Consider the following 25298-nt stretch of genomic DNA (forward strand, 5'->3'; position numbering starts at 1 on the left):
TAGAAGGCAATGCAGAGCTGCGCTTTGTCGCTCTGAACGAGGGCTGTGCAGTCAAAACACAGAAATATAGAGATGATGGAGCGCTAAATCTGGATATATTTCTCGTTATTTTGAGCTGTGAGATCTAAGAGGAAAGATGAATCCCGCTGAAGCGGCGGAGGACGGACCCACTGATTCAGACACGGATGCATTCTTCAAAACAGGTACGATGAGAGGAGAGATGGAGAGACAGTGTTCTCTATAGATAGGCCAGCGTTTGGCTTATTATTACAATTATTAGCGCACTTATTGTGTCATTTTCCATCCTTTATTCATGGCGTTTACTATATGTCTGTTACCATCGTAATTTTTTAGGCTTTTTAATTTCCCAATGGCTCATTTTAATGTCTTTGTACAGCAAATTTTAATTTGCTTTTAATGTATTTAATTTCGTTACTTATTTTCCTCATTAATTGAATTTTATTCAATTTTATTTAGGCTATTTAGCGCTGCTTTGGTAATGTAGTTTTTGTTTAAGCACACTAAATTGAAAGAGATAGACGTTATAATAAACTCAATAGCTAAGATTAAAGAACAAGATGAAGGCTAATGGGATAATTCAGGATATTATGGTTTTAAGGATGCTTTAGGTCCAGGTTTGTGTGATGGGTGATGCTGAGCATTAGTACCATTATCCTGCTTTGACTGACAGCTACACTGAGCTTCAGTCGTTTAGTCTGTAAGCCAGCCCATCCCATATCTCCTGAACAGCACCATACAACTGCTGGATAACTCCTTATGCCTCATTTCTCAGGATTGTGGTTATTTATTCTTATGCTGTAGTACACAAAATGGCTGGTTTGTTGTCACAAGTCTGTTAAGTGTCAAATCACTGTCATTTTCATGTACTTACTGGGCTTCATGCTGGGCTCATGGGACATTGATTGGGAAGAAGCTAATTTCAAACAGTCCACTCTTAATATGCATCATCTGTGTAACAGCGCTTGTGAGTGTCGGATGTGCCAAGAAGTTTAATGTATGTTGAACCCCAGTTTGAGGGAGGCTTTGATTGCTAAACTGCTTAAAAATCTTTTCTGTAAGCCCTTGGTCTTAAAATTAGGAAGTTTAGGCCATGGAGTCAGGAGTTGATTTTACGTCTGGCGATTCTAAAATTATTGCCACACATTTATAATACAACAAATTCCTTGTATATACATCCATGCTATTTATGTTGCTCTTATTGTCTTTGCAAAGTGGACATCAATATTTACAATGTGTATGTTGAGTTGAGTGCAGATGTAAACAATGATGTCACAACAACCTCTGACGTTTAAAAGGGGACACTGGGTCAGCATGGTGGCAAGACCTTGAATCATGTGCAGCACTTTTGGAGTTTTAGAGAGGAAATGGCTGGAAGAAATGCTAATGTTTAGGTAAGTGGTCCAGGCTGTGAGACCCCTGCTGAGGAGTGATGCATAAACCCTGCTGCTTTACACAGTGGGCTATAGGTCAGGATGCGGGTACACTATGCTCACTCTCTCATACACACACACAAACAACAAACACATGTAGCTATACATGGCATAACACAAAACACAAACTAGTTCTCCCACTTGTTAGCTCAACCACGCAACCGTGCTGCCTTTCGTTCTGTCTTATCAATGTGAGTGAGGTTCAAGGTGAGGTTTTTTGGAGGAAGTGTGTTTGTAATATCTCAGTTTTTGAACTGAAGGTCATATCTGCAAGGACGGTCTGATAATTAACAAGCAGTCTCAGAGTAAACCCAGAAACAACTGAAGAAAAATCCTGAAATATAGACAGACTGAACTAGATTGTAGCAACACAGACTCATTGGAAAACCGTGCGTCTACCTACATTTTTGCAAAACTCAAAACACGTACCAATATATACAATTCACTGCAGTTTCCAGCTGAAATAAACACTGGAGGCATTAAAACAGCAACGACTTTTATTTCTTTTCACACAAAATTATGATGGGGCAGATTATTGATTAATAAAGACTTATTTCAAGACGCAACGTAAAATCATTTTGCAGAAATGTCGCCACAGGCACGTTTTTCCAATGAGCCTGGGTTGAGATTTTTACATTTTCTAAAGATTTTTCTTCATTCTTATGTAGATTTTACTGCCATTGAGTGTTGTTGGTGGTTGCCAAGGTGTTGCTATATGGTTGAAAGGGTGTTCTAGGTGGCCACATTGAAATCCCTATGATATTCCACCCAGATTTCATGGGAAAACAAAACTTATGAGTTGGTGATTTTGTACAATTGTACCTGTAGGGGTACAACGGCTTGTCACTGGGTCAGTACCTCTGAAAGGACATCTTTGTACCTTTTTCTTTTACCCTTAAAAGGTGCATATTAGTACCTTAGAGTAGCAATACGTACCTTAAGGTACTACTATGAACCTTTTAATGGGTTGATAAGGTACAGAGTTGTCCTTTTAAGGGTACTGCCCCAGTACCCTTAAAGTGAGAGTGTATGAATTCATTGTACAAAAACATGATTTTTAGAAAAAAAAAAAGTAAGCAGGCCAAGCACGAAAGTCCACCTCTAAACATAACCGTCACTGGGGTGTAAGCAGATTGTAGGAAAATTTATGAATTCATACAAATTAGCCACCAATTCACCAAAACGTAAAATAGTTACAAGTTTGCCATGAGATTGTGTTAATTTTCTGGTCCCTCCATCAATGTATGCATGTCAATGGGATTTTTCATCTGCTCGGTAAGTAAGTCCAATCACAAAGTAATAGCAAACCTCTTCAACAAACTGCATGATTTAGATATCGTTCATGTCTTTAGCAGAATGAGTTCCATGCGTATAAGCAATATGAGGCTTTCTTCTCACCTAGAACTTCAGAGCAAATAAAGAACAAAGCAGGCTATTTTTAGACATGATCATAAAGACATTGTTGAGTTGTGCAGAGTATTGGTTTTGAGATCTCCAGTGCCAATGATTTGCAGATGTCTGGAGGTCTGGTGTGTTATCAAAGAGCAGAGGGTTTTTTACTGTGGTTTTACGCAAGTGGAAGGGAGGACATCTGCCTGCAGAACATAGCCATCGGCTGTCATCAATGGATAGACAGATACATCCTGGCAGCCTGTGCCCCTAGGGCCAACAAAATGTCAGGAGGATATAATGGAGGAAGAGAGAAACAGAGTGAATAGGACCATAAATCTTCTTTCTTCTGCCATATCCAGTTGTAGTGGGTGTTTGTCCTCCTAGAAAAGACGTTACGTGGCTGAGTGAACAGTAATCCTTTCACAAGCACCACACTCAGCGATCTGAAGAGGTTTTTATACCCTCGGCCACATGGTTCACTCGCTGCATGTGTATTTAATGTTTACTGTTAGATTAACCTTCACAGTACACAGTGCTATGGATAGAGTGCACTTGTGAAAAAGAAGATATTTTTCAAAAGAGTATTTAATATGGAAATAAAATTACTTTAAAAGAATATACTGAAGTTCGAACTGAATTGAATGTTTTTAGCAATATGGCGGGTGTATGATGTATATTACGATGTTTCGATGAACTACATGCCTTTCTCCACTGACGTTCTGAGTTGTTCAAAGCGTTTGTAAGGATACTGATCGTTAGACGGCAGCTGTCTGAGTCTGACATGGCGAACAGGAACATGTTTTTTTGTGTATCATTAACAACACATTATTAGCTGTTTGATAACATAATCAAGCAAAAGGCTAATCATATTACAGGGCTGAACGCTAAGGATTTTTTCTACTGGCCCGGGCGGGCCAGTGGTTAAAATTTTTACTTGCCCCGCCAAAATTTTTACTTGCCCCACAACAAAAAATTAATAAAGTAACAGAAAAGAAAATAGGCCTATAAAATAAGCCAAGTTATTGTTTTCATTGTTTTTGATACATGTAACCTTAATAAATTGGGTTATGACACCAAAAGCTACTAGAATAACTCACTTAAATTTGAAATATTGTTAGATAAATAAACAGCAAGTAATAAAATAGTAATAAATAATCAAATTACGAGTACAACAGAACAAATTAAATAAATATAAATGAAATAAACAATGCTTTTCAAGTTTTTCATGTAGGTTTAAAAAGGAGATTTTCAGGTACAGAAGTTGTAATATCTATAACTATTTAACTATAGATATATAATATAACTATAGATTATAGAGAACTTTATTAATCAGTCAAGAGCAGTTACAGATGCATAAATAATGTTTTGAAATGTTGAAAATATAAAATGTTAAATACTGTTATTTGAAATTATTTTAAAAATGAAAAGACACTTTAAACCTGAAATTAATCCCGCCAGTAGGTGGCAGCAAGTCCCTGTTAATGAGCGAGTCATTGAGATTCAACCGATTCATTCAAACGGCTGATTCATTCAGGAAGTGTTGCTCAGAGACGCAAAACAATTCTGTGGACTTTGTTTGGAACTATTTTCGTTGGCGAAATAGAGTGAAACAGGCGATTTGGTGTCTAAAATGTAAGTCACTTGATATTAAGTTCTTGTTCATTAAACTGTACACTGTATAAAATCAGTATCACATTTGATATTTGGAGAAAAACGGTGCTGTGTAATATTGGTTAACTATATTAAATGATATAAATATTAAAGATATACTGGGGCATTTTTGCCCCTTTTCTTGAATTCTGGGGGCATTCTAAAGGCATTTTAATAGACTAAATCACGCAGTGAAAGCGTACACTCTAAATATGCACACGCACTAGTCTAACCTACTAGACTACGTCATGTAGTGCATGCGTGCACTCAATGGGTATGTTTTTGTAAAGTGAGGGACATACTCGATAATTTCAGATCGTTAAATCATCAATTACGATATCATAAACATAGACAATATATATCGCACACCCTACAGCACTTGCCCGATCGGGCAAGTGGCCGTTCCGTCTACTGTCCCGAGCGTCGTTCACACTGGCCCCGGGCCATCGGGCAGTCCTTATTGTCGAGCCCGATGTTGTAAAGAGCGATACCATTGTGCAGCATTTACCTCAGTAAGTTGACCGAGTGGATCTTTGAGCTGGAGTGAGTGAGTGGAGGCGGTGCTAATTTGCATATTCATTGATCCATGTATATTAAATGAGGCAAGGATGTAGTTACATTCAAGCTATTTTAAGGCATGAAGAAATTTTTTTCACAGGAATTTTTTTTTTTTAAATATGTCATTTTTGTGATCAAAGATGAGATTTAAGGGATACAATTATTGACTACAGGGGTACAGTTTTTGTTTAAACACTTTTAAGACTAGCAGGCTACATGCAAGTGCACAATTCAATACAATTTAGCACACTTCTTTTTTCATGAGTATGGCTCTTCATTTTATTAGATAACTAACTTCTCTCTGACCCCATGGGCACATAAGAACATGAGCTCAGAGTACATTGATTTGGCTGCTATTCTTGGTATAAAGAGGTTAGTTTCTGTGAAATGAAAAAACAACCTCTTTCCTCTCATAATAATTGTCTTGATTGTCATATTTGGACCCCTCCTTTGTTATCCTTCCTGTTATAAGCTGTTATTTCCTTCTGAAGTCCTCTTTAGCAATGCTTATTAAACAGTATATGTAACTGGCTCACAACACCAGATGAGGCACAGTTGTCTTTATATGGATCAATGAAATGCAACCATTGTGTTTTTGTGAAGCATTGGGGTTCTGTTGTCCTCTCTAAGGTGGTTGTTAATTTATTACTTAATCAGTCATCTGATCAATGCATTGGGTGGAGGTTGGCCAGGCTTTAAGAGCCATGAGGAAGATTATTTGCAAATCCGATCTTGAAGCGTCTGCTTTTGACAGGGCTTATTTAAGGCTTTGTTTAGTAGGCAGCAAAAATCTGATTTCTCTGCATATACAACTCAAATCAGCTTAGTTGTTTGTTGTCTGAATTGAAACTGAAAGAAAAATCATACAAAACCTATCCAAACCACATTTGCATGTGGTTTGAAATCCGATTAACATTGAATTTCTGGATTTTTGGAATAAACAGTTTAAACAGTCAGTCCAGATACAATTTCAAGTAAATGACTGTAACGTCATACACAAAGTGCAGTATTGTCTAGCTGTCTCAGTTCACTCATGTACACTCACTGTGTAATGGACTGTGATTAAGTGCATATGAGCGCATGCATGAATGTTTAAGTACAGATGCTTACTGTATGTTGTCTGATATGCCTCTGAGGTTTAGCATCACAACAAGATGTCACGCTCTCTTACATTGTTCTGATGCTTATGTCATTACTATTGCAACTGATGCAGATATTGACTAAACTGTCTGAACAAATGATCTGATTCATCATTGCAGACAATGACCTCTGCAAAAACTTGGAGTTAATTCATGGTGAATATCTGGCAGAAGTTTGCTGTTCTTTGCCAGTATGGCGAATTTTCTGAAAACCTCTGATAACAATGAACATTTTGCCATTACTGGCAAACATTTTTGGCAGATCTTTGGCAAATGTGTGCCACTAATGGGAAAGATAATCATAATAAACCTGTAACAACAATGGACAACCAACAGTTGTTAAACATTTTACTGAAGTGAAGTAAAATGATTGGAAAACCACAACAAAAACATTGTAAATGCATGTCAGATTTTTCACTCGCACACAATAACATTTCAGAAATTTAATTTGGATTTGAAAACAAATTGGATTTATGCATAGTGTGAACAAAGTTCAAGAGCTTTGTTATGAGGCAAAGCTAATGAGAATTAAAGACACCAGACAATTTGAGAGAGAGAGAGAGAGAGAGAGAGAGAGAGAGAGTTTGTGTGTTCTTGTATATATGGTTTATGAGGACACAAATGTGTATAATGACATGGGTATTACAATGTAAACAGTTCCTGTGTCCTCGTAGACCAAATGGCTTAAAATACATACTAAAGAGTTTTTGTTTTTTGTTTTAAATTCAAAAATGCCAATAGTTTTCTATGGTTTAGGGGTAGGGCTAATGTAAGGGGATATAATACAGTTTTTACAGCATAAAAATCATTATGTCTATGGAATGTGCCCATAAAACATGGAAACCCAACATGCCTCTCTTACAGACACACACAATGTACGTATATTATTTATCATATCCTTATGATGTAATTGATACATTGTGTGATATACAGATCATATGAGTCCAAATACTCTAATATCATTATTCCTAAAGTATATACTTTCATCCAGGGCAATAAGCATCATAAACAGTTGATGAATTGCAGGGATGGTACAGTATCTCCTGAGTAACATAGTATTAAATGTGTTTTTGAAGTCTCTTGCCATATGATTTGTTCCTAAAGTATTCATGAATCAGCCTTGGTCCTCTAAATGTGATGCTATACTCATGGTGCAGTCCTGGTTTGGTTTTTGGCAGATCGGGATCTGTTTCCACTCAGTGTAGTCAGAAGAGAGAAGTGGAAATTGGCTTTGGCAAGTAAAGAAAGCATGCTCGCCAGTTGGCCGGTCACTTTTATAATGCTGCTATTGACATAATGATCTGTTGCCAAAAATATACAAGGGTAAAATATCAACATAATTCCTTTGTTATATGAAAAATATACATTGCAATGATAAAGTTTAGGTTAAAATGTTTGAATGTTTTTGAAAGAAGTCTCTTATGCTCACCAAGGCTGCATTTATTTGATTAAAAATACAGTAAAACAGTAGTATTGTGAAATATTATTACAATTTAAAATAAATGTTATCAGTTGTTCAATTTTGAATTTTCATTAGCCATTACGCTAGTCTTTCTGTCAGCGTTATCAATGTAGAAATTTGTATGATTTTTCATCTATTCATGATTCTTCCATGAATAGAAGGTTAAAAAAACAGCATCTACTCGAAATAGATTTTTTTATAACAATATAATTTGACAAATGTAATGTGTTTAGTTCCATTACAGAAGTAAATTACTTCAAAAGAATATATACCTTTGTTCAAAGTGAATGTAATGTTTTCAGACACTTTATGGGCATGTTAACTGCAATTGAAGGAAAATGTATTATAGTTAAAATTTTTATTCAATTTAGAGTGCTTTTTTGACCCACTTAAGTAAGACTTGGACGCGGGCTCATTTGTTTGTGAGAGTCCAATGTATACGTTCGTATACAGTTTTACAACATAAACGCTGCTCAGATTGCATAATTTCTTGAAGAATGATGATGGAGAGCAGATTATTCAGTAGAAATATGATGCAAACAATGGACAATATATCAATATTTCATGGATTTAATGCTTTTGTGAACAAAAAGTACTGTTGGGTGTTTTTCAATGTATGCTCATGGACATTTTACCCAAGTGCGATGGATAAGATTCATCTCACGATTGCTATTACATTACAAAGGTATCCCGTTTTGATTTTGCATCTATATCATAAAACAGACACCGCAGATTGACAGTAAACCCTTACAACTTTCATATGATGTATAATTTATCTTTATTAATATTTTAGATAGTATCAAAGATAGATAGATAGCTCCTTAGCCTGAGCTAACTTGATCACGTCGAGCTAGTCGGGCGTGGTTTCAGCAACCAGGCACCTCAGCTCCACCCACGTCCCACCTCTTTACCCATTTTCAAATATCTGAAAGTGACACCCTGTGACGCGCTGCCAAGATGGCGACGGCTGGCTCCGCCCACTTTGGGCTTCAAAAATGCTCTTCAGAAACTTACGGGTGACGTCACGTCTATGGTTATAACAGACAAAGGCTGCGGCTGAAATCTTAAAAATGCTGCCTTCGGAGGATGCATTCCAAGGTAGGAAGGCATCGAAGCACATCTGAATCCAATGTTAGCTTCACTTCCTGTCTCCTGAGATACCTTCATCTGATCGATTTTTGAAGGAAGCATAGATGTATCCTTCAGTGCCTTTGATATCCCACAATCCTGTGCGTTGCATTCTGTGACGGTTGAGCTAAAAAAAATAAAATAAAGATGGCATCTGAAAGTTGTGGTTGGTGATCAGTTTGTGTGTAAATGTAAATTTTTGACCAACATTTTCCACTTCTGTCATTTCTAGCGAGAAATTACTATTGTAATAAATAAATATTTATTTAGTTTTCACCAAAGTTCGCTCTGTTTTGTTGTAGATCATTAAACCGTTACACTGCCTCAGAAGTGCAAAGCCTGCAAATGTCATTGCCTGATGAGGCAACAAGTCAGCTGCCTAAGTTTTTGGACGCAACCAAAGAGTCAGCTGAACTGAGGGCAATATATACACAGCTAAAAATTTAACTAAACAAGGAACAGGTGGATGAAATCAATGAAACAATGAGTCATCATAACAACAAATGAACACAAGCTAGAAACCATGACGACCTAAACACGGGAAATAATGAGAAACAAACTAAAAGTCCACAAAACAATAGAATGTGACAGAGATAGAGAATACAATTTTAAAAGTAAATTGTAAAATTCACGCTTTGATTGAATGATTCTAGATGTGTTCATGTGTGCATGAGACAATGCTGGAAACTGCCGATAAAATCCTACAGTGCCACAGTCTGATTCAGACTGATTAGACTGACACACAGCAAGAGACACGCACAGCCGGTGCTGGAAAAAGCCTTGGCTTTCTGCCAAAATGTGTGTTTGTGCGTTCATGTGTGCACACCCCTTCCCCCCACCACACACACACACCACACCACGCTGTCTGTGCCCTGCTCGTGTGAGGAAGAACAATAGAGCATGATGCTCCAGCATCAGCACACACAATACACTCCACTGACGGCCAGCGTGTGTCTGTCTGCCACATCACCTCTTTTGCCTTTCATTTCTTGTGGTTTTCTCTGTTTTCCAGTTTGCATTTTCCATCTCTTTAATGTCTTTACCTCTCCATCTCTCTCACACACACACTTTCGTTTGGCTGACACACACACACTAGATTTCTATTGGTTTTATTTAAACACTGCAAAAATTGATGATCGATCTTTTCCAGTACTAAATATCTAAACACTTTTAAATCGAGATACATTTTCTTGAGAAACAAAATGACTCAAGTTTTGTTTTCTGAAAAATATATTAAAGAGAGTTTATGCCTAAAACTAGAAAGAAATATCTCCCAGTGGGATAAGAAAAATAAACATATTTTCCCTTTGAATTAGGTTTGTTTTTTCTTACCCCTCTGACATTTTTTCTTCTTGTTTTAAGCATAAACACAAAATTTTGATAAATTTAGCAGAAAACAAGACTTAATATCTTTGTCATTTTCTTCTCAAGTAAATGTATCTTGATTTAAGAATGATTAGATATTTGTACTGGGAAAAAAATACTAAGTAAGAAAAACAGACTAACCCAAACGCAAACCCCGCCCACATTTTTCCAAATTAGGGTGTCCACAAACTCACTTCTGGGGACACATTTGTCCTCAAACTATAGCTATGGAATCATACACACATTTTCCAAATGAGGATGCCCTGATTGTCCCTTGGCCATTTCAAGTCACTTCTGGGGCAATTTTATCTTTTTAGTTTTCCATTAACTAAAGCTAAGTAACCCCCCCCTCCCCCCCAACCCCTACACATACACAGTTGTGGTGTGGCAGATGGCTAATTGACCAGTTAGACGCAGTGGGTTTATAGCGCGAGTGAGAGCAGATTTGAGTGGATTATAGAGTCATGATATGACGTTGAGGGAGATGAGGTTTAGTGAGAGGGATCCCCATTTCCGCTGTCTGTTCCTGCATAACGTAAGCATGGACGGACACTTAGCACTGCAGGCTAATGGAGTCAGATCTCATTAGCTGATCTTCTGCTTTGAATGAGGCTTTTAGATGGATTGAGGGAACTATTCCCTGGAGACCTGTGAGTCTGCATCTGCGCTGCACTGATAAAGATGCTGCTCCATTCGACGTTCCAACAGCTAATTCTGTTGATTTTTGATGCACGATGGCAGATTACGCCTACAAAGTTCACCTGCATTTCTCACCAGCAGGCTTAATGATAAATCAAACTTTCTTTAAAGGTGATGTGTGTCATTTTTTTGATGGTAAAATACTTTTTCTTGTTGAATTTTAACATGCATTCATTTTAAGGCAGTCGCCTAAGATGTAAATGTAAGTACTTACTAGAGCTGCAGAAAAATGGCTTCATGACAACTCTGATTGGCTGATAATTGGCTCAAGAGTCCATAATGGTTTTTTACATTATGCTTAACCCTGGGTTAAACCTAAAAGGGCTTTTCAGACTTGAAATATTTAACCCTTGGTCATCCTAAACCCTGGGTTAAACATTCTTATTTATCTTATATATAAGTAATCTTGTCTCACACATTCCCATCAGCGAAAAAAAAAAATCCTCACAAATCACACAAATCCTCCTTGGCTGTTTTACAACACGCAAGGTTTCTGTGACTGTACAGAGCTGAAGATATGAGGCACGCACTCTATATCATCGTTTCTTAACACTGGGTAAAAAGGGGTGCTAACTACCCTTCTAAATTACAGATGTGAAACATTCCTCTACCTGGGGTTAAAAGTGGGATTTAGAACGACGAGTGTGAAAAGCCCTACTCAGTCCTAATCCTATGTTGTGATGCTAAAGGCCAACATAATCTCATGAGAATTTGTATGTATTTTTTATTTGTATGTTTAAGTTTAGTTCTACAACAGATACAATTACTATGTTTGCATAACCATATTGACATATCATATTGATTTACTGACAGCATCTAAATTATTTAACAAATTTAAAGGATTAGTTCACTTTCAAACAAAAATTAGGCCTACCCCAAGCTTTACTCACCCTCAAGCCATCCTAGGTGTATATGACTTAATAAATATCCTGATGCATCCAAGCTTTATAATGGCAGTGAGCGATACCAATGAGTATGAGCTGAAGAAAGTGCCTCCATCAACATCCATCCATCATAAACGTACTTCACACAGCTCTGGGTGGTTAATAAAGGCCTTCTGAAGCGAAACGGTGCATTTGTGTAAAAAAAAAAAAAAAAAAATCCATATTTAACAAGTTATGCAGTAAAATATCTAGCTTCCGCCAGACCACCTTCCGTATTCAAGTTAGGAAGAAAGTGTAATGCCTCTCGCAGTTCAGAAAGCTTACACTATGTCCTATGCCTTCCCTATTCAACTTACGGAAAAAGCTTAACTGTAAATGTAAAACTTGCATAAAAACAATGAGACCAGGCTGTAAACTAAAGGCAGACCGGGAAAAATATAAATCCATTTGCACATTTGTTTCAATCTTAATCCTACTGATAAATTAAAGAGATCTCATTTGAGATTTGTGATTTTGGTTTCCTGTGATGGGACCCTCTTCCTATCAAGAGACATTTTGACTGTTCTGTTGAATGTTCTTCAGATCAGTGTGTTGGTTTCTAGACTAAGTACATAGATTAAAACTGGATTAAAATTTTATATAACATCTGTTATAACATAAAGAAAGGTTAATAATATAACTTAGAGAACAGAATTTTCAGTTTTACTCAAATTAGGGTGATGCAAAAATGAGTACACCCCACTGAAAGTCTCTGGAGCAAAGCTAAATTTTAGACTACAAATGTCTAATTTAACAAGAATTCAACCACAGGTGAGTCTAATTATTCATTACACAGGTGTCCAGCAGACAGTTGACTATAAAAGGGTGTTAGAACCCCTTCCCATTTCATGCTGTCAGCAATGGCACCACATGGAAGAGAAATGTCGGAAGAGAAATGTCACCTGAGACCTGAAGACCTGAGAAAGAAAATAATTTCTTTACACCAGAAAAGTAAAGGCTACAAGAAGATCAGCAAAGCTTTACTTATCAGTCAGAATACTGTAGCAAAAGTGGTACAAAAATTTAAGAATTGAAGAAAATAGAGCATGCAAGTTCACTGCAGTTATCTAAAGAAGTAGAAAGCCAAACTGGGGTGACTATTTCCCGTGACACAATATGGCGTACACTGCAGAGGAATGGCATGCATGGGTGCCGTCCACGAAAGAAGTCTCTCCTAAAGCCCAGCCACAAAAAAGCCTGCCTAGAGTTTGCCAGGGCCCATGCTGACAAAAATGAAGACTACTGGAACTCTATATTCTGGAGTGATGAGACCAAGATAAATGTTTTTGGAACTGATGGCTTCAAAACTGTATGGCGTTGCAAAGGTGAGGAATACAAAGAAAAATGCATGGTGCCTACAGTGAAACATGGTGGTGGCAGTGTCCTTATGTGGGGCTGCATGAGTGCTGCTGGTGTCAGGGAGCTGCATTTCATTGATGGTATCATGAATACACATGTACTGCTCTATACTGAAAGAGAAGGTGCTACCATCACTCCGTGCCCTTGGTTGTCGTGCACTTTTCCAACATGACAATGATCGTAAACAACATCTAAGGCCACTGTTGGATTTCTGAAGAAGAACAGGGTGAAAGTGATTCAGTGGCTCCTGATCTGAACCCAATTCTGAAGAAACAAGTTGAGCATCACTCTCCATACTCTCTAAAAGAGGTCATTCTTGAAGAATGGAAAAAAAGATAGATGTTGCAAAATGTCACCAACTTTCATTGTTCATCCATGCCTAGAAGACTTGGTGCTGTCGTTAAAAATCATGGAGGCCATATAAAGTACTAGATGTAGTAGTTTTTGTTGGTGGGTGTACTCATGTTTGCATCACCCTAATTTGAGTAAAACTGAAAAAATGTGTAATCTAAGTTATATTATTAACCTTACTTTTATGTTATAAGTTAAACAGATGTTATATTAAACTTAGTCTTGTCAACATTTTGGAAATTGTTTTTGTGTTCATTGAAATATTGTTTAAAATGTTACTTTTCAAAGGGGGTGTATTCATTTACGCTGAGCACTGTAGTTGTGACCTTTATTTTAAAAAGTGTATAAAATATCTGCTGTTATTTAGAATTATATGTAGATTATGAATACAGATTACATGATTAAAACATTCACCGGCATTACTTCTAATTGCACAACCTCATTTAGAGTATCATACGAGTAAAACGCAAGTTTTTGTGCTGCTGCCATGCGACAAAATATTTTAGACGCTTTTTAACATTTACAAGAAGGTTCATTCACATCAAGAAGGTTGTTGTTGCACTGTATGTTTTGCCAATCAGATTATTGGTTTCTAGACTGTGTAAAAGCAACTGTTCTAGAGAATTAAACATTTCTGGTAGAAATGGTAAGAAATGTGTTTCCCCTATGACATGTGAAGGTCTATACAAATCTGTGTATTTAAATTTCATCAGAACACCTATTCTAGCTGTTTCTGCTGGATTTGATTAATCTGTAGTCAGTCAACTTTATTTCAGAGTTTGAGAGCATATCTACACTTTCATGATTTATGTTTTTCATGAAATGAGACACCCAACCCTTTGAAACTGCTTCTCAATTGCTCCCCATTGATCTTGAAAAGAAGCATTAAGATGTAAGCACAGTCCCACAGTTCGACTCTAAACATATGTGCAGTCAAATGGTGTGTGAAACCACTATAATCCACATTTCACATGGAATTGCATGACTGATCATTACAGTCATGCAACCCCCCCCCACACACACACACTTTTTTACTACAAGCTTCTCGTAAGAGGATCTGTCAGTCAGACATATGAAAACCATTCAAGCATCTTCATCTGAACCTATGTTATTGCTCAAATGTTGCTCTTTCACTGCTCAGTTCTCAGATGTTTCTCCTAAATTCCTTAGAAGATATAAAAAAACAGAAACAAATGAATCAATTGTTGAAATGTAGTAAGAATATAGAGCTTATAAAAACTTACAAATCTTACAAAAACACATCCCTTTGCTTCAGAAGGCCTTTATTAACCTCCGGTAGCCGTATGGATTGCTTTTATGATGGATGGATGCACTTTTTAGGGCTTCATAATTTCAGGTACCATTCACTCCCATTATAAAGCTTGAAAGAGCCAGGATATTTTTTTAATATAACTCCAATTGCATTTGGCTGAAATAAGTAGATCATATACACCTGGCTTGAGGGTGAGTAAATTATGGGATAATTTTCATTTTTGGGTGAACTAATTTAATGTGTATGGGATCATTCAGATCGCTTGATCTTGGAAGAATTTCATGAGAAAAGGTCCTGTCAAGATCTCTGACTTTTATTTGCAACTTTAATAACTGTATACAAACTTTGATAAATGGCACACCTGAGCTTATATTTAGGGGCTTTCGCACCGGGTAGTTCTAGGAACTAGCCACCAGGGTGGTTCCCCGAGAACTAATAGTTCCCCTAGGGCCAATTTCCCGGTTGCATTCGCACTGCCGGGTAGGAACTATTAAATGACATAAGCTGCGCTTGATATTGTGACTTTTATTTTGACGGCGTGGCGGACCTTTATTTTGACGGCGCTGAGAAAGCCTGAGCACACAGCGCTCACATTCTTTGGCTGTGTCCGAAATCGCCCCCTATACCCTTAAATAGGGCACTATTTGAGGGGACAGCCATTTGTAGTGGTGTCTGAAACCATAGTGGACGATGTTGAGTGCACTCATTCAATCCCACAATGCACCGCAATAACGAGTGTACAACGATGCACGCTCAACGGCTACAGAATACCCATAATGCACTGTGAGTGTCGCGCGCTGAATGAATTCCCGCGTCTCGCCAGGAGATGGCGCCTGCAGCTGAATCAATCATCTATTCATTTTCAAACCGCGCTGGTCCAGCATTATCATACAGGTATAAATTCCTTTTTAATTAATCATTAAATCGTTTAAAAGGTTTGAACATGCTAGGTCAACATAAATATTCATTACTTCTAGAGCTCCCAGTTTGCTACATTTCAAAAGATTATTAAACAGCAGCACAAACTATGCGAAATCGGCAGCCCTTCCAGTGCACTCAGTGTCCGAATTCACTCACTCGTTTTATTCACTCCTTCAAGTGGACTATATCCACTCATTAGTCTTCATTAGTTTACGATTTGTTTAACAGCCTGTCTAATATGATATTAGATAGAACAGTTATACAAAGAAAGAAGACAGTATATGAAAAAGTATTGCCGTTTGCGTGTAGTTGATGTCCAGTGTCACTAGCTGAGCAGAAATACATAATCATGTTTCGCATGGTCCCCTCAAAGTTGCGTTGGATTTTCTCCTTAATTTGAGAGGTCCATCTATCGTTGCTTTCCATGTTCGTAGAGTTGGTTTGTAGAGTAAATATAGGCTATAAACTGTGTCTGTACATGGCTTTTTTAAAAATGGCGGTTGCCAGTGTTTTGCGTGCGTTCGGCCAATCAACATACACTTACATCACTTGTAGTTCCTATAGTGCTGGTTTGACCCTGCTCTGAAGTAGGAGCTAATTTAGTTCCCCCAAAATGAGTTCCAAGAACTAAAATTGTTGCTAGTTCTTGCGGTGTGAACACGGCAAAATCAGAGTACTTCCGCCAGTAGTTCTAAGAACTATGAAAAGGTTCCTCTGGTGCGAAAGCCCCTTATGAGACACTGTTGAGATCTCTTTTGGAACTCTAGGGGAGACACATGAAGTGTTTGTTTCTCAGGAGACAAGTCTGAGGAGCAGTAGACTTGAGTTAAAGTCTCCCTTCGCTCTCTGTTTATCTCCATGTCTAGTGAAACAATTGAGATATTAAAGAGATCTCAATCAAGATGTTTCTGTCTTATGGGTGTTTGCATCTGCCAGGATTCTCTGATGGGTGCACAGCTTTGGTAGAAAGAGGAAATGAAAACACCTATTGAAACAGTTCCAGTGGAAAGAACATGATTCCTTCTTTATTGTTTTCCAGCGGTGGGGGGTACCATGAACTAACCTCACCGAGGCAGGACGCACACACCCACATGGCCACAGGCTCCATAAGGATTCATGCTGGGAACCAGAGAATGCTCATGCATATTTAATCTACTGCTAACTGAGAGAGAGATGATTTAAGAGACAAAGACAGAGACAATGAGAACAAGAGAGTCTCTCGCAGTCAGTCATTAGCGGTGTTTGCTGAGTTATAACCATTTGGATTTGAACTATAAATTATTAAACTTTGCTGTTCAACTTGTCCTTGGACAAACATGAATGATACATCATAGTTAGTAAGTATTTAATTGGTAAGCAACCATCTAACGATCACCCAGCACAACTTAGCAATGACCTACAGTTAGCAACCACCCACAAAACCTTAACAACTTAAAGTCGTGATGAAATGGAAGTAGCAACAGATTTTTCTTCGGTATTGTGACGCATCCGAGTAAAACAAATTATCGAAAAAGAAAAAAATCATAAGGCCATAAGGCCCTGTTTATACCTGGTATTAAAGGGTTAGTTCACCCAAAAATGAAAATAATGTAATTTATTACTCATTCTCATGTTGTTCCACACCCGTAAGACCTTCGTTAATCTTCGGAACACAAATTAAGATATTTTTGTTGAAATACGATGGCTCAGTGAGGCCTGCATAGCCAGCAATGACATTTCCTCTCTCAAGATCCATTAATGTACTAAAAACATATTTCAATCAGTTCATGTGAGTACAGTGGTTCAATATTAATATTATAAAGTGACGAGAATATTTTTGGTGCGCCAAAAAAACAAAATAATGACTTATATAGTTATGGCCGATTTCAAAACACTGCTTCCTGAAGCTTCAGAGCGTTATGAATCAGCGTGTCGAATCAGCGGTTCGGAGCGCCAAAGTCACGTGATTTCAGCAATTTGGCGGTTTGACATGCGATCCGAATCATGATTCGACACATTGATTCATAACGCTCCGAAGCTTCCTGAAGCAGTGTTTTGAAAATAGCCATCACTATCTAAGTTGTTATTTTGTTTTTTGGTGCACCAAAAATATTCTCGTTGCTTTATAATATTAATTTTGAACCACTGTACTCACATGAACTGATTTAAATATGTTTTTAGTACATTAATGGATCTTGAGAGATGAAATGTCATTGCTGGCTATGCAGGCCTCACTGAGCCATCGGATTTAATCAAAAATATCTCAATTTGTGTTCCGAAGATGAATGAAGGTCTTATGGGTGTGGAACGGCATGAGGGTGAGTAATTAATGACAGAATTTTCATTTTTGGGTGAACTAACCCTTTAAGATGGGTTTTGGTTGATCAGATCACAAGTAGACGAGGGAGAAACATTCCCGTTTACACCTGATGTTTTAAGGTCAGTAGGTCAGTAGATGGAGAGTAGACGTTTCTGTGGCTGTTTGAACACATTCAACCACATGAGCGCCTACACTATGAAAGTGGACAAGCTCAAAAAGTTTTAGAGTCCATTTACGCCTGTAATTAGCACCGTCCACTTGTTATCTGATCGCCAAAAAAGTATCTTAAAGGATTAGTTCACTTCAGAATTAAAATTTCCTGATAATTTACTCACCCCCATGTCATCCAAGATGTTCATGTCTTTCTTTCTTCAGTTGAAAAGAAATTAAGGTTTTTGAAGAAAACATTCCAGGATTTTTCTCCATATAGTGGACTTCACTGGGGTTCAACGGGTTGAAGGTCCAAATTGCGGTTTTTAATGCAGCTTCAAAGGGCTCTACACGATCCCAGCCGAGGAATAAGGGTCTTATCTAGCAAAATGATCTGTCATTTTCTAAAAAAAATAAAAATTTATATACTTTTTAACCACAAATGCTTGTCTTGCACTAGCTCTGCTATGCGTCATGCATTACGTAATCACGTTGGAAAGGTAATGCGTGACATAGGCGAAAGTACCGCGGTAGGGCGTAAAAGGCGTTTGCTTTGTAAACACTTGCTTGGTACTTCCACCTTTGTCACGTGTGACCTTTTCAATGTGATTACGTAATACATGACGCATCGCAGAGCTAGTGCAAGACGAGCATCATGGATGAAATGGGCATGAGTAATTTATCAGGAAATTTGAATTCTGAAGTGAACTCTTCGTTCAGTACGAGGTGTAAACAGGGCCTAAGTTCTGTCCATCGGTTGTTGATTGGATGGAGATAGATTGTAAGAAAGGTGTGGAGTTCAAAACAAATGTAAAAAAAATGAAACATATACAATATGATTTGATGAATCAATCCCAATAAGATCAAAAACATGCATTTAGAAAAAAATATTGGAAGAATTTTCATTCCTTGCCAATTTTAAAACCACTCAGACCACCTTAGCAACTGCATTGCAATGCTCTGACAGCCACCCACAACTATGTAGCATTGTGCCGGGAGTTTACAAAGACAAGCGGCACTCACATTCTCTTCAGAAAATGTAAAAATGCTTTTTCTTTTATGTTGCATATGGGAATTTCTTCATCCTGCAGTGTAATACAGTAATGTTTGAGCGCTATGTTGTTGAGGTGAAAGTGTGTTCTGCTCTGAGGATTCAGCACTGCAGGACAGGAGACTGCTGTGTTCAGCACACACACACACACACACACACACACACACACACACACACACACACACACACACACACACACACACACACAGATGAAAGTGTAGGGTAAGCCAGCTAAGGCGAACAGACTGCTTGGTGCAAGAAGAGCTGCTTGGCTAATGCTTTTAAAGCGTTATATTTCACTGGGAGAGAGGGGAGTGGACAGAGGGATATAAACACAGTGATGCTCGATGGAGGATGTCTGTGAGCATGGAGCTCAAATCAATGACTGCCCGTGAAAAAGAAGTACTTTAGCATACTTTTAAAAAGAGTTCTTAATACAGAATTAATATATTTTAAAAGAATATACTAATATACTAATATAATTAATATATTTTAAAAGTGCAAATTGAATGTAATGTTTATATTGTATTATAGTTTAAATGTATATTAAATTCAGTTAGCTGAACTTTAGAGTGTTTTTGACCCACTTAAGTAGGATTTAAGTACATTCTTGTATGTAATTTTATAATTACTTCTATTGTCTTTGAAAAAAAAAAGTTTTTTGCCAAATGTACTGACAAGCATTAAGGTAAACTAAAATATACTTTAATGTCATTTCTATTGAAATTTGTATGCCATATATTTAAATATAGTAGTAATTACACAGTTGTAATGATGAAGTTGCAATTTAGTACATTTAAATATAATAATATAATGTAATACAGACTGACATGTTACAGTTAAATGATAATCAGGTAATTTACATGTACTTTAGTATGTTAGTCAACACATATACAAAATAAGTGTATGTTCAAACAACAACTTTTTATTTGAAATTATTACAAAATGCACCTTTTAAAAGTTTAGTCATGAAAGTGTACCCTCTATGTCCACTTAAGTGGCTTTTTATTTCCTTAATATTATATTATCCACAATGTATACTTGTTTTTTTTTTAATATTACTTTCAAGATTTGAAGTACACTTCAAGTGCACATTCAACATAATCACCTGCACTTCTTTTTCACAAGGGTGTGCTTTACTGTCCTCTCACATCTTTCTCTTTAACATCTTTAAAACTATAAGGACTTTAATATCAGCAAAAAGTTGTTTTCACAGTCAGACTCATTTCTTGTGTTTGTCTGCTTACATAGGAGGATTTGTGCAGGACAACAGAACCACACAGAACCGCTGGTTTTACCTGGATTAAGATGGTCTAGCTGGTCTACCAGCCTGGCCAAACTGACAAGAGCCAGACCAGTCTGACCATCTAATCAGGCTGATTTTTTTTAGCTGTTGTTGTAGTAGATTGAGCATGTTTTAATTTGAAGCATTGTGGCTTAAATGTGTTGAGTTTGCATGTTTGTGTACAAGTGTGTCTGGGGTCATGACTCTCCTTCTGATTGGCCAATGAAGTGACGACTCAGCTGAAGGGAATAAACAATGACCTTAATGTGCATGTATGTGGATGTAGACAACTATTTCTTGGCACTGTTCAACAGCACATTAAATCTTTAAATAGCCTGTGTTTATAAAATCCCAGAAAAAAGATAAATCATGCTGTCAGGAGTGAGTTTTTCCAAATTCCTACAATTATAGTGTTTGTCATTTACAAAACTTTATTTCCATGATTCCAGTCATATCTTCTTAGTGATGTGACCTGTGAAGTGCATTTAAACCTGTTCCAGAGGTTCACTGTGGTTTTTAAGTATCTCATGCACATCATGAATGTCTGAACTGAAACACTTCCCAGTCACCGATATCTCACAGTCCCAAGGCCTGTTAACACCAAGATTCATTTTTTGACTTCCTTCTCCATCACAAGCTGGTGTCAGAAATGGAAAGATGCGCAGTGCTTTGCAACAAATCATATGCGAAAATTAGATCAAGTTTTCATGCGGAATATTTGTGTTGGTGTGAACCAATAAAAAATAAAAATCATTGTCCATTTTAAAAAAATAAAAATCACTGTCCATGTTGGTGTGAACTTTATAACTATTTCACGTTTTGGAGAATTGGTGGGTAATTCGTATAAATTCATACATTTGTATATTTTTATACGATATGCTTACGCCCCAGTAACAGTAATGTCTATGGTTGGACCTTCATGCTTACATTTTTTCAAAAGTCATAAGTTTTCCTGCAATTCCATACAAAATCACCACCTCATAAAATAGTTATATATTTCGATGAGACAGTTGAACAGGCCTTTAGGCTCATACTGTGGTGTACCACCTATGTATGTTTCATGGACAGTTTGAAGCGTATTGTACAAAACAACAAAAAAAAAAAAAATCTGATTTGTTGGCTGCAATGCAGCTTCCAGGAGTTTTTTACTGGTCCCACTGAAAACTGTTTACAAGTTCCACAGCTGTAATGAACACTTTTGAGAAAGAACTAGTTACTGTTTTTGCCAAAGTTTGCCTTGTTTGTGGCTTCAAATTTTTGAGAGCACTTTTTTTTTTTCAATCATTAATCATTTTTCAGATCATTAAAGTGCCCCTATTATGCCTTTTTTAAGGTTCCTAATATTGTTTTGGGAGTCTCCTACAACAGGTTTACATACATGGAAGGTCAAAAAACACATTTGTTTTCTCATAATATGCATTTAATTTCATCTCGGTTCATAAACGATTCGTTAGAAGCAGTTCAAAGAATCAGTCTCTCTAAAACCCTCCTTTCCGTACTGCTCTGATTGGTCAGATGGCCCAATCCTTTGTAATTGGTCTACTGCACACACCGCGCGCCCATTGCCATAACTGAATGGCAGCTATCAATTCGCAAGACGTATGCAATGTATGGACAGAAAAGATAGCATCGATTTTACCGTATCAATTCGAGCCCGAGTCCGACGATGAAGTGTCTGAAGTAGTCTATCAAGCAGAAACTGATTCGCAATCACGACTGGAACAGGACGTTTCTCTATGGTAAGTGTCACCTTAGTTATTTAAAAGACTTTTTTGTCATAACTATTAACAAAATAAAAAATGGCTATATCATTGTTTGACATTACAATGGGTGTTTACTGTTTACAGAGAGAATAGCTGATAATGCATTAGATTTTGTAAACAAAAGTCGTGCTCCATCCTTGATCATTACTCCAAGTAATAAGACAGACAAGCTGCATTAATCGACACATTTTTAGACAATATTGGACCCACATCTGAATATCAGAACTACAGAAATGTGAGTTAGCCGATTAGCAGGAGATATACAGACGAGTGTGTACGTTACACAACATAACATAAAAAACTACGAATTTTGGATGATCGCTAGAAAATATAAACATCAATTATTAATCATACTTACAGGTTGAGGTTCAGAGGAGCAAGCTGGTCTAGATAAACTGGGCACCGATCGTTTAATTGACTCAAAGTCGACTCTTACTTTTGAGAGACAATAACTTTATATACAGTGCACTTTCAGATTTAAAACTTTGCAGGATGTTTTCATTCACTTAGAGCTGTTACACACTACATGAAAGGTAATTTTCAAAAATCCATAATAGGGGCACTTTAATAGCAAATCAACAGTATCTGTTCTGGTTGTGTCAGACTTTCTCATTGTCTGTCATTTTGACGGACAGGGTCATAAAAATTCTGTCATAATCTATTATTATTACCCATCATGTTAATTTTAATATTTTAATGATAATAAGACATTTAATAGCTTTTGTTTTCATTTTTATTTTCATTTTTAATCATCATTCACTTAGAGGATGAGCATATAGACTAGATTATGCATTTATTTATTTATGAAGAGAACAGATTAACAGTCGACTATGTGTCATTTTTCATGTTCAACACTACACGAAGCAGATTAATATTTGTTTTTTCTGCAGTGACAGAAACTGGACTTAAACTGGGTGCTCAACCCACACTCTGCTGCCACACTTGACATTATCCACCGCATCCTCATCAGTCGCTATTTTTTGAAGAAAATGTTCACAATTAGCTTCCGTGCCATTTTTGCAATTGTATGTAGCAATCACTAAAGCCATAGGCTGGACAAAGACATCATGCACTGAGATCAAAGACGAGACAATACTAGATAATAGCTAATCAATATGCCCACTTGCCACCAACTGGACAGGTGTGGGAATTACAGCTAAATGATGGACGGCCTTGAGATTTCTCTGTCACTGCTAAAAAAAATCAGTCAATGACGGAAAATATTCGGTTGACACGACCATCTGCTGTGTCAGCTACAAAGTCTACACACATTTTTTGCTAATTTATTTATTATTGTATATGCAACCATTCACAGAGACTGGTATTATTTGAATGAGCACAAAAATATTTTGATATTGATATTATGATCTTGACAGGTTTCATAAGATTCACTCTTACATGTTGGTTAGATGTGGGCACAGGACTCATCAACAAATCATGCAGGAATTGTTATGAAAGCTCTAAATGAGACATGAAGGCTCTAAGCAGGTGGACTGATGTGTAGACAGGGTCGTAAATCTCTGCTGCTTCTCTCAGGGTGTTATAAAACACTGAGGTGTGTTTGAGATGGTTTCTAATGATATCACCCTCCTCATGTCTGGATAGAGAGAGCAATGGGCCCCCCATTGAAAAGCTCTGCCAAAACCCTCATATATTTCTGCTTTCTGGGAACATCTGGAAAAACTATCCATTCTAAGAGAGAGAGAGAAAAAGACCCTCTTGTTGAAATCCTGAGGGGAAAATGTCTTACAGATAAGTAACATGCAGCTGGTTTCCTACCAAAAACAAGTGTGCGTTTGTGAAACATGGGCTTCTGGAGATGGCTTGTGTGACATGTTGTTTTACTCCTGCTTCACTCTTTCTCAAAGAAGCAAAGAAAATGACCAGCACTCTGGGATGATGAGGGTGTTTGGTGGAAAACACTCTCGCTCGACTAAGAGCACTTTGGCTGTCACTCATGTAATCAACGGTGATCTGAGTTTGGATTGAGTCGCTGGCATGGACCAGCCAACCTTTACTTCATTACTCAAATGTGTGAATAGTGTGTGTATTTTTGGGATTGTGCTGGAGTGGAACACAGCTGGTGTATTAATGAACACACCAGGAGCTTTGGCACAGTAAACCATACGGCTGACTGCCAGTAAGAACTAACTGTAGTATTTAAGAATGGAGAGAAAGACAAAGAAGCTGTCAGGGCCAGCTTCATACAACCTGATCCGTGTCACTTTAGATGTTGGGTTAGAACTAATTCAGTGCCCTTACAAAAGTTTGCCATGGTTACTATAGTTTTTGCCAAAATGCTATAGTTAGTGCTGTGTTGCTCATACTTGCGGTTAGGATTTGATTAGACTTTTTTTGATCAAACGTGCACGTCCCCTCAGATTATTTTAAGCAAATGGATGTTGAATGCAACTTCCAAATAACAAAAAGTAAATATTTTTACATTTGATAATTAAGTTACATGATTATTTTAAGTACAAAATTAATAGTTACCTTTTGGGTGAATTTTGAAGCCAAATAGTGAATGTGATTAGTGCAGAACCACAGAGTTTTTGTGTGCGGTCGGTTGGGGGAATCAGTCCAAAATTTTACAAAATATTAATTTGTCAACACAACATAACCAAAATTTTTTTGCATTTAATGAAACATGTATATACACATTTAAATGTGAGTCTTTTGTGAAAATGATGTACACTAGGGAAAAACTACAGAGAGCAGCCTCTGATTCACAAAATGCTGAGATAAGGTGAAATTTAGTCTTGCAGCATTCAATGCTGGTTCTGCAGATAACTGGTAATTGGGTCTGAAGACACTGCGGTAATTGTCAAAGTGGAAAAAAAGTAAAGTTTTATTATAAATAATAAATTATTATTTGGTGTTGGGTTTTTCCTATAAAACACTACCGGTGTTATCAAGAAGTCAGTTCTGCTGGTTTATGACGACAATGGAACAAGGCCTTATTTAGAAACCAGATTATCATAGAGCAGTGGTCTCAAACTCAATTCCTGGAGGGCCACAGCTCTGCACAGCTTTGCTTCAACCCTAATCAAACACACCTGATCCAGCTAATCAAGGTCTT

The 25298-nt window shown here is 37.3% G+C and overlaps 1 protein-coding gene across 4 annotated transcripts in view; it reads left to right on the plus strand.

Annotated features, from left to right (window-relative positions):
• Positions 1–25298, plus strand: part of kalrna (kalirin RhoGEF kinase a) — a 252578-nt gene that overhangs the window by 36 nt on the left and 227244 nt on the right. For 3 of the 4 annotated variants that reach the window (XM_051905418.1, XM_051905419.1, XM_051905420.1), the window contains exon 1: positions 1–203. This exon is cut by the window's left edge and continues 36 nt beyond it. In XM_051905418.1, the coding sequence (XP_051761378.1) occupies positions 137–203 (67 nt within the window). In that variant the 5' untranslated portion in view covers positions 1–136. The remainder of the gene's footprint in view (positions 204–25298) is intronic. The other variant, XM_051905422.1, reaches the window with a different exon arrangement.

Source organism: Ctenopharyngodon idella, chromosome 9 (genome assembly GCF_019924925.1).
Source record: "Ctenopharyngodon idella isolate HZGC_01 chromosome 9, HZGC01, whole genome shotgun sequence".
NCBI lineage: Eukaryota > Metazoa > Chordata > Actinopteri > Cypriniformes > Xenocyprididae > Ctenopharyngodon > Ctenopharyngodon idella.